Consider the following 11,513-nt stretch of genomic DNA (forward strand, 5'->3'; position numbering starts at 1 on the left):
TTTATCATTATTGTGGATTGAGTCAATTGCCTAATTCTAAGAATTAGAATAAAGTGTAAATAGCTGTCAACTAGCTACTGATTGTAAGAATTAGCAACCAGCTGTCAATTCTTAATTCCAGGAGATTAGTATTGATTTGCTAAAGATTGACTCCATCACAATTGTATATATTTACTTCTCGGAATTAATGGAAAGCTGCCATTGCTCCACTATTCACAATATTGACGTCGGTCAACAAACAACACCAATTATCTTAACCGCATCCGACTCAACAACCCAATTACTAAAACCATTTTTCATTACAAACTGAACACCTTCTCTAAGTGCTAAGCTTTCTGCCATATGGCGGCTGAATTGGGGTTAAAATTTCCAAATAATTTTAAATAGCTACTGCTACATCAACACTAACCTTCACAAAGCCGGGTTGTGGCTGGTTCCAACGGGGACAAAAATGATATTAACCTTCAAAAAGGCGGTTTTTTTTTTTTTTTTCAAAAGCCGTTTTTGTTGACACATCTGCCATGTTTGGTTACCAATAATATATCATTTAGAGGACGTTTGGTAAAGGAATTTGTACCCTGATTCGAATCATAATTCATGATTCACTACAGTATTTTTTCTCATAAAAAACACACGTAAATAAAAAATAATTCTAATCTATGAACCAAACGTCTCCTTAGTTGTTCTAAATGACAATAAAATTATTGTGATAAATTTCTTGTTGTTTCTTTAGATGAAAATAAGCTCTTTACAAAACATGTCATGTCGTTTCCTTCATGGCCGAAAATTTCTTTGGTATTTCTGATGAAATTTCTGTAATTCTAAGGTCCCAAAATATTTTTGAATGCTAAAGAACTTCTCCGATATTTACCGAAATTTAACGAAAAATTTGAGAGAAAATTCTTTTACACCCAAATGATATTTTGTGACTTTAAAAAAATTCTGAAATTTTGGTGGAAATCTCGAACATATCGGAAAATTTTCACAAACTTTATCAGAATATATCAGTAAAGTTATCAATATTATAGAGGTCCTATTGTATTATTTTTGTACAAATTTATTTATTTATGTATCTTTTTTATATTTAGCGTATTTTAGGATATCAAAAAGAAATATTAAGTATTAAAACAAGTATTCTAAGCTTCCATAATTTTTTTTTTTTGATATTTCCACTGATATCAATAATTTCTCTAAAATTTCTTTAAACTTAAAGCATTAATATTATAGAGGGTGAAATCTACTATTAAATTTGTTAGGAGGCCAATGAATGAATTCAAATTATTAGAGAGTTAATATCGTGATCGCAGAGAAAATAAATAGACAAAAAAAATATAAAGAAAGCGGGACACAAAGATTTAAAGTGGTTACTCTGATAACCCAAAGTACGTCCACTGAAGGAAAAGTGGTGGAAAAGCTCCTAGGAATGCAATGGTGTAGGTGGCGTGTAAGAACGTGTGTGATCATGTGTCTCCCTCCTTCCTTGGACGTGTATTCCTCCATTTATAGGCCTTGATTGCTGAATAAGTGATTTAAGGCAAGTTTCCCATTTGAATTTCAATTGAAGATCATTTTCTTGTAGAGAAATTGCTTAGGAAGCAAGCTTAGGTGAAGATTGATACAATGATGATCTCCCTAAATGTCGGGAGAATGCTATAGAAAATACTGAGAAGTATGTAAAAGTAGTGAAAAAGCTCATAGGAATGCTTGAAAATGGTGTAGGCATGAAAGAACGCGTGTGATCATGTGTCTCCCTCCTTCCTTGGACGTGTATTCCTCCATTTATAAGCCTTGATTGCTGAATAAATGATTTAAGGTAAGTTTCTCATTTGACTTTTAATTGAAGATCCTTTCCTTGTAGAGAAATTACTTAGAGAGCAAGCTTAGGTGAAAATTGACTTTTCCTTTTGCTATTTTGAGGCAATATCCCACGGAATATGGCTGTTGTGATGGTGGAATTGTTTGGGTATCAGACCACTGGACTGAACGTTCAGGCAGCTGACCCTGTTGACGACTAGCAGGTTATTTCTCGCAGCCGATTTCGTGATTTAATCCCATTCTTCAAGAGTGTGTTGACATGTCTATGATGAGAAATGAAATGCGAAATTTCACCTCAACAGATATTTTCATTGATATGGATATTTTCAGGTTTCCTTACAACAATGGAGCAAAAAAGTTTTTTGAAAAACTTCATGTCATTTATTTTATTGAAGTTACAATATTTGTATAACAAACGACATAGCTTTTATCGATTAAAACAAAATAAGGAACTGAAACGACAATGACGAACGGACGCAAGCAGCCAGGCAGACTTGTTGTATTCTACTCTTCTTTATAAACTACATAAATTCTTAAAAGGGACAACTTATTTCTATGAGACTTTATGTCGTTCTATTTTCATGATATGGACATTAAACTTGGGGAACGCCTTGTCGTTTATAAGATAAGCCCCTTGTTGATTTTTGCTACGACAAATACAGCTATTATGACTTAAAACGATATGCCATTTCTGTCATTTCAGACACGTCAAACATTTCAAGATACAATGACAATTCGTTTTTACCATTAAAACGATAGAATATTTGACGAATCAAAACATCGTGTAAGACGGATGCAAAGACATGACGTTCTCTTCATTAATTAATGAAATAAATTGCGAATGATGAACGACACATTGGTTGTTTTAGATGCTATCAATTTCTTTCCTAAAACACCACTGATAAAGTTTTTTAGTGTACACTGTAACTTATCGACGTGTAGATTTTTCAGGAAAAAAAAAATACTCTTATAAACATTACTACATTAGTTAGGTTTTTATGCATTCGCTAGTTCGAATCACAATTCAAGTTTTTATTACTGTATTTTCTCTTATAAAATTCAAACTCTACCTTTTCGTTACAGTATTTTTTCTCATATAAATTCACTTTTTAAATCAAATTCTTAACTCGGACGAGCGAAACGATCTAATTTCCCATAACTACAGAAAATAAATTCTAATCGTGTGTTGTTCGATAGTTCCACGCGGTAGCAAATTCATACAACAAGCACTTGTCGTTTTTGGAAACTAACGACGACTAACTGTTATCTTTAAATCAAAATATCGTTTATGTATAAAATGAAGCATCTTAAACATTGTGCTATACTTATAAGTTTGGTGGACAAATAAAATTTTTAATGGAAACAACTAGAATTAGAAAATCTTAAACCAAATTTTTAATATTTCGTTTAACCATCAGTTCACGTTCATAGGAGTATAGCCTGAATGAACTCTAAGCCTGGACATTCACTCTATTTAGTTGGTGGGATGGAGGACAAGAAGAATGAGGAGTTTGGAAGAATAGCGAGTAAGAAGGATAGAGAGGATAGTAGTTCTCTTTCATGTTGTTTAGCATATTGTTTAGTAAAATAGGAGGGAGAGAAATTAAGGCTCTCTTTAGAATTGATCCCGTTTTTGTTTTTTACGTTTTTTGAAAAAGAAAAAATAAAAACGTTTCTAAAATGACATTTGGTGCAATAAAGATAAAAAACAGAAATGAAAATGATTTTTTAGTTTAGTGTTAAATGAGAGAGAAATGAAAAATGACTTTTAGTCATGTTTTATTTTTTATTTTCGTTTCTCCTCTCTCGAGCAGAGAAAAACATTAATGAGTTTTTTTTATACTGAAAATAATATCTTAATAAAACTACCAAACACATTTTTAAAAATGATTTATGTTCGAGATTGAAAACGTTTTCATTTTCATTTTCATATAAAAAATAAAATTATTTTAGAACGAGTTCCAAACGTGTCTTTAAGTCTCCATTTTTTTTGGTTGGAATTGAAAAGAGAATAAAAAGGATGGATGGAAAATTTTACAAAATTAATACATTACCCATATCATCTATATTAACTGTGTAAACTTTTTTCAATGCTTTTTTCTTTTTAAAATAACCCAACGATCAACAAAGATTTATTTTCCCCAATTGTGGCTCTGAAATGGAAGTGGAAAATGCAAGAGGAGGACAGAACGTTAGGTTTCTATGGTGCAGTGGGTGAAAGGGGAATAGATATATAAAGAAGCTAACAAGAAAAGAACATACTGGAGGGCAAAACAAGCTTTTCCTACTAAAGAATTCCCTCCATTTTTTCACTACCATGATCTGTCCATTGAACGAGGGATGTATTTTGGTGGGCCCAGAAGGATAGGTCATCCCCCGACATCTCCTCCCTCTTCCTCTGTCCTTCCAATCAAACAACTGATTTAGCCTCTCCTTCTATTCCTCTCCATCCACCCATTAATCCCTCCCTCCAACTAAACGAAGGGTTCGATTTCGAGCTTGAGTCTACTAGAAGGATTCATCGGGTTATTCTTTTATAATAAAACTCAAAAAAAATTTAAATTTGAGTTACAATTTTATTTAAGTTCATATTTTTTTTGTAAAATTTGAGTTTGAACTTGAGTTTGAATTCGAGTTTGAACTAGAGTTTGCAGCTAAATTCGAGTTCAAGTTTCCCCTTTAATTCGAGTTTATAAACTCGAACTCAAGTTAATGAATAATATTTTTTCTATTCTTAAAAATGTCATAACTTTTTCGTTTTAATTGTGATTGAGATGATTTTTTTTCTATGCATTCACAACGAAAAGACGAATAAAACCTCACCCATATACCCTATTAAAATTTTTCATCATCATTGAGTTTTTATTAAAATACTATCTAAATACAAATTTAAGTTTTAACTCACCCAAACACAAACTTAAAAAGATTCTCAATTCAAATCATAACTCAAATGTGCACATATAAACACAAACTCAAGTTACAATTTCAACTCAAGTTATAACTCAAACTCAACTCATTATTATCACTCAAGTTACCATAACTCAAAAATGCAAAAGAACAACCCCAATTAATGAAACTTGAAACTTATAAGGAGCTTTCTACAGAATGTATCCTTATTAATTGTTGAAAAAAGTGTGTGTGTTGTCCCACGTGGAAAGTAAATGAGAATGTATAGTGATTTATATACATAGAAGGACTCAAGACCTAATAGATTAATCTTTTGAGGCAAGCTGAGCTCCTAAAGTGTGTTGAATCAGTTTCACATGTGGTGTCTCTCCAACATTAATAAGTACGTGTTTATAAACATTAAATATGATCAAATTATGTTAACATAAAAATATATAATTAATAAAATTTGATACATATCATTAGATATGACACATAATTAAGGAGTATAATTATAATAAAACATAAAATTTTCCAACTTATAGACTATCTCAGATTCTCAATAATATTCCCCCTATTGAGAAAATTGTAGAGCTTATTAATCAAAAGGATATTAAAAATAAAAAAATAAAGAGTAAGAGGTAAAAATTTAAATCAATGCACTTTAAGGAGCATTTGTTAAAAATCTTTCTTGAAATAGAGTCTATTTTTATTTTCAACCCTTAATATTAGTTCATATATTTATACATTTTATATTAGAACTAGTTAAGACATATAATTTTTTAAAATGAATACTTTTAACAAGTCATGTACTTAAAATATGTAGAATCTATAGGTGTGTTTATTTGTACAACTCAAGTTATGATTCAAATATTGCTACAATATTTTCTCTCACATAAATTTAAATTTAATTTTTTTATTACAATATTTTTTTTCTCACACGTATGACTCAAGTCATAACTTGAATTGTACAAATGAACAAATCCTATAATTTTCTCTTTTCTCTATCCTATTTGAGGGGAAAAAGTTGCACCTAGGGCCATATTTATTCTGCACTTGACATTACTAAAGGGTTGTTTAGTTGGGGGATTCGTACCCCGATTCGAATCATAGTTCATAATTCGCTACAGTATTTTTTCTCACAAAATATACACGTAAATCAAAAATAATTTTAATATTATGATTCTAATTCATGAACTAAACATATCCTAAGGCATTAAAATTACATGCTTGGAATTTCATGGCAATACCAACTCACGGCAAACAAAGGCAAAAGAGATTATTGAAACTTTCATTAATTTTTCGCCGACCTATATATGCATGCTAAGGAAAAGGAAGGAATATATATATTAACAGCGTCATCTCTAACGTAGACCACGCCTGCATGCGCTCTTACGTGCACAAAGTGAGCTTTCTTTTTCATTTTCTTTTATTATTTGTCTTGATCATAAAGTGCTCGTTTGAGGCAGCGGCTATTGATGTTGATCATGGCAGCACTGTTTGGTGTCAGGCTCTGTTTAATTCCTTTCTTCTGCGCAGATTGCGGAGACTCTCAAGGGTTTACAGCTATTGGGGGAAGGGCAAAAGGGTGGGCTCCAAAGGCAAAATCGTGCATATGAGGAAAAAATACGCGGATTGAGTTCTTGTGTCCCCACACTTCTGTTCTTTGCGTAACTTTTAATGCATTTAGAAGACGTTTAGTTCATAAATTAGAATTATGTGATTAAAATTATTTTTAATTTATATGTATTTTTTATGAAAAAAAATACTGTAATAAATTATGAATCATGATTCAGTTTAAATCATCCAACTAAATATCCTCTTAAATTAAAAAGAAAATATGTGGAGTCATCACTGGTACTAAATACCACTATTAATAAAACATAGACTCTATATGTAGATTTTACGCTACGAGACTTACGTTCTATTAGTGAATGGTGTTGAGCACTACCGGTATTATATAACAGGTCTGTTCAGTAAATAAGTTCAAAATTATAGTGGTTTGCACTTTTTTTTGTTTGAAATGAAAATTTGAAAAAACGTAGATTAAATTTCTAGTTTAAAATAATGTTGGGATATGCATATGTTTGAAAAGAGAATAAAATCTAGACATCAAAGGTTCAAAATAGGCATAAAAAAACTTACCTTACACTTGCTCAGCTGCTATTTTTGTTTTTAGATGGCTGAATCACTTTCCCATTGACACTTTAATTGATATAAAATGATTTATTTTATGTAGTAATTTTATTAACAAGATACAATATTATTATTAGATGGAGATGGACATAAATAAATAAATAAATGGAGGAAGAAAAGGACACAGAAGTCCAATTCGAAATGTTTTGGAGTAACCTTAAAAAAAAATTATTAAGGGGGGTGCTTTTTCCAGTTGCCATGTGAGTGGACTTGAGCCTATATCATTAGGCACACTACCATAGGCTGCAATCATCATTAGAGACACCACGATCCGAGTAAGATAGTAATTATTCGATTAGCAAAAAAAAAAAAAAAAGAAAAAAAAAAGGAGATAGTAATTATTCACATAAAATCTTTTGTTTGGGATTGTATAATTTTTAACTTAATTTCACGCCCACTAATGATTGCTCTTTGCTTTTTTACTCAATAACAAGTCAAGCTTTAGAGTATAATTTGAGTGTAATTTTTGAGTTAAATTTGAATTATAACTTGAGTTGAAGTTAGAACTTGAATAAAGTTGAATAAAATTGAATAAAGTTGAAACTTAAAAGAACGTGAACTTAAATAAAATTAAAACTTGAGTTGTCTTTTTTTAAATTTTTTAGACAAAAAAAACATGCCCTTAGTCTTTAGCCAACAGAAATAAGAAGGAAAAAAAGAGGGTCAAGCTTAGCCATAGTTCCCTCCCTTGGTGACAAAAGCTACGACATTTGAAGTATGTCCAAGAAATGAGGCCATTTTTATACAGGGGTTTCTCTTGCATGGTGAAAGTATTAATTTTTCATACATAACCATCGTAAGAGAATCGACTCATTAATAGTATAATGTCATGTTAATTAAAACATCAGGCTAATTAAAATATTTCAATTGACGTGGTGAGATCTTATTAAGGGACATAAAAGCTCAGTTCCATTGTGAGCATTCATATTATCTTCAATTTTTATCTAGCACTATATAGTCACATAGAGATAACACATGCACATAGTGATGTACTTGGTGTTGTGAACCTGTTCAATGAAAGAGGTAGAACAAAAGGCTTTTTTTTTTTTTTTTTTTTTTTTTGGGGGGCAAATCAATATTGACAATTTAAACCGTCTAAGAAGATGCCGAGAATCTCTTTTCTGGGCCCTGTCTAATGACTATGAATTGAAAAAGAAAAGGAAAGGAAGCAAAAGAAAAATGAACAAATGATGAACAACTTCAAAAATTAAAGCAGCGGATCAACTAGCACGCCGCAGGGATTTCACATGATGGTGAGTGCTCTAGAATATTTGGTACATCTTTCCCTTGATTTTTTTATGGTTGAGAATTTACCTTGAATTTTTAATTTCCACATACTATCTTCTAAGTTTAACAAAGTGTTACTTGTTAACACGTCCTAAAATCTCTTACAATTGTTAAAATTTGAAAAAAAGAAAGAAAGAAAGAAAAAAACACTATTGTACACTTTACATAAGGTGTGTTCTTTTCATAATTTAAATTCCAATTCAAATTCTTTTATGTGAGAAAAAACACTTTAATAAAATAGTTGAATTTATATATCTGTGAAAAAAAATATTGTAACAAAAGAATTTGAGTTATGAAAAGAATAAAGTTATAAACTCGTTTAAAAAAAAAAAAGATTTCAAGTGCAAACATGTTATGTTAAAATATCGTATTAAAAAGAAAATAAATTTAAAGCGAAAACTGTCTTGTTAAAATATCTTATTAAATTTTACAATAATTTATCAAAACCTTAAATTCATATTGACACGTAAATTATAACCTATGATCAATTAGTAGTAGAAGATCTCAATAATCTCCATCGCATCACCAAGCGGAAAGTAACGAAAGAGCAAAAAGGTCAAAAAAAAAAAATAATGAAAAATAAAATAAAAATTAAAAAGGCGCAGAAAGTGATAATGTCGTTTTTATAGTATCATGAGCCATGCGGATTTGGCTGTCCAGTGTGGCCACTACTTCTTCTACAGTTCTACTACAAAACGTTAACGGAACAAAAAGCCAACAATGGCTTCTTAACAATCAGTATAAAAACACCAACTTGCCGAATAATAACCAACACACAAAAAGAAAAAAAAAATAGCGAGCGCCAAAAGATCAAGACTTTTGGTCGATAAGCCAACGAGAACAAGAAAGAAAAGACCCAATGGGAAATTTCACTCGCAATTTGAAGAGCGCGGTCATTGCGTTTCTCGTTCCTCTTCCCTCCATTCTCTTCTACATCTCTTTCCTCAACCATGAAAGTAATTCTTCATCTCCTCTTTGGAATTGGTGTTACAACCACCCTCTCTTGTTGGCCAACGTCCTCTTCTTCCTCAACGTCAATGTCCTCTTCTGGGTCATCAGCCAAATCCTTTCCAGCCATTGGGTTCGTTGACTTTGACTCTTTCTTTCATTTTTTTGGCTAATTGTTCAGTCTTATTCTTTTCTTGATCTGGGGTTTTCTGTTTTTTGGAAAATGGTTCAGATGATTGACTTGTATTGGACAGTGATACCGGTGATGCTGGTTAACTACTATGCGAGTCACCCGTTGGGTGACTACAATTTGTGGAGATCGAGAGTGGCGATATTGCTGATATGGGTTTGGAGTCTTAGGCTTACTCATAACTATTTCAGGAGGGAAAAGTGGCAGTGGGGCGCCAGGGAAGATTGGAGGTTCACTGATATGAGCAGCCAGTATGGTAAGCATTGGTGGTGGATTTCCTTTTTCGCCGTCTATGTATCACAGCAGGTAACAGTAAATTTCTCTGTTTCTATTTGCTTATTACTGCATCAGATTAGGAAATTTTGAAGCTTGACTTTATTGCCAAGTGACTGTTTGATAAAAGTCCGCTGTGGGATTCTATAGCTCGTTACTGAAAAGTGAGAGATATCAAGGGTGGTGGGTATGACAATTAGTCAAAGATGGAAATGTAGTGTTGGTACATACATAATGTGCAGTGTTACTTGGCTGAGTGGTGCGGGGAGTGGCGGATTCGTTGGCGCACAACATAAAACCTGAAAACGTAGAAGAGATGATGCAAATTTTATAACGATTGATTTCAATATTTGTCAATTTTTTAAGTGGGGTCACAACTAGAATTTTGTTTACTAAGTAGGGTTACAGTTATGATTTTATAAATTTAGCAAAGCACAATTATAATTTTTCAAAAACTTACGTGCATCGAAGAAAATTAAAATCTTAACCCCGCTGAGTTGAAGGTGGCTTTGTCACTGGTGTCAGACACCATTACTCATAATTGGTAAGTCTTGCATGTAGCTGACTTGCACTAAGACCTGAGACTACTCAGTTATGGTGACGTGCACCACCAGCGCTCTCAATTAGCTTTCCAAACTAATCAGAAATTGTCACAAAAACCAATCTCAAAGTTGAAATGTTTTTACATAATGGGTAAAAAATTTATAAATCAATAGTTGTACATAGCGTCACTAGCCAACTAATTGGTGCTTACTGCTTTTATTTTTACCCAACTATTTCAGGTATTTATAATTGGTCTCTCCCTTCCACTGTATGTGATCCACACAGTGGATGAACCATTGAACATCTGGGATTTTGTTGCCATCATAGTTTGCGTCTCCGGCATCGCCATTGCTTTCTTTGCTGACACACAACTCCACGAATTCGTGACTAGGAATGAAAAGTTGAAGGACCTTGGGAAGCCTGTGGTGGCCAATCTTGACAGGGGCTTGTGGCAATATTCCCGACACCCGAACTACTTTGGAGAGCAATTGTGGTGGTGGGGGCTGGTTGTTTTTGCTTGGAACCTCGGACAAGGGTGGACCTTTGTTGGTTCTCTCGTCAATAGTATGTGTTTAGCTTATGTGACTAAGCTCGTGGAAGACCGGATGCTGAAGCGGGCCTACAGGGCAGAGGCTTACAGGCTGTATCAGAAGACAACATCAGTGTGTATACCTTGGTTCAAGTCATCCGCAATAGCAGAAAAAGATAAGGACACATAAATTAACCGATTTTCTTTGCTGTGGCGCTTCTGTAGATCTTTCTATGTGTATTCTCTTTATAATTTATCTTCTTTGTTATGTCAGCGCTTGGTCATGAACTCCGTTGTTTATTTGAAAGAAGGGTTGGATCATTTTCGTTTCATGCTTTGCAATAGATCATCGTATGAAATTGTATAGAATTGATCTTAACTTGTTTAAGATGTTTTTCTTCAAAAACTTTTCGCTTTAGAGGAAGGCTAATATTTAGAGTGGGTTTAATTACGATAGAGATCTAGGATGCTCTTGTGTCGTTTGGTTAGAACAGAGGTTCTTGCTAGTTGAGTTCATAAGCATGTTTGATCTGGAGACCACTAGGGAAAAGAAGTGGTTTCATTTGAGAGACATCTCATATAGAAACCCAACAATGGCCCAATTCACTTAATCCCCTTTGTGGTGGGGTCAAGTGTAAAATTACTATTAGATTATATCGGCAACCACACGAAGACAGCATGTATTTTTCGTATCCAATATGTTCACAAATTTGTCTAATCATTAGGCAGTGGTACTTCCAATTTGAAGAGTTTAGTTGGGATATGTTGATAAACAAACCAGTGACCGGATCATAAGCCCTTTACACCCCTTCCCAGCCCAAAAAAAGGGCCCCATTCTTCTAAGAG

General features: G+C 32.8%; 1 protein-coding gene across 1 annotated transcript; it reads left to right on the forward strand.

Moving 5' to 3' along the window:
- The first annotated feature begins 8,868 nt into the window (after positions 1-8,868).
- Positions 8,869-10,988, forward strand: LOC21402524 (uncharacterized protein C594.04c). The gene is made up of 3 exons (XM_010108805.2): positions 8,869-9,265; positions 9,365-9,628; positions 10,378-10,988. Exons 1-3 carry the CDS (start codon positions 9,044-9,046, stop codon positions 10,855-10,857), a joined length of 966 nt encoding a protein of 321 aa, XP_010107107.1. The 5' UTR covers positions 8,869-9,043; the 3' UTR covers positions 10,858-10,988.
- Positions 10,989-11,513: the final 525 nt, after the last annotated feature.

Source organism: Morus notabilis, unplaced genomic scaffold, assembly GCF_000414095.1.
Source record: "Morus notabilis unplaced genomic scaffold, ASM41409v2 Scaffold1303, whole genome shotgun sequence".
Taxonomy (NCBI): Eukaryota; Viridiplantae; Streptophyta; class Magnoliopsida; order Rosales; family Moraceae; genus Morus; species Morus notabilis.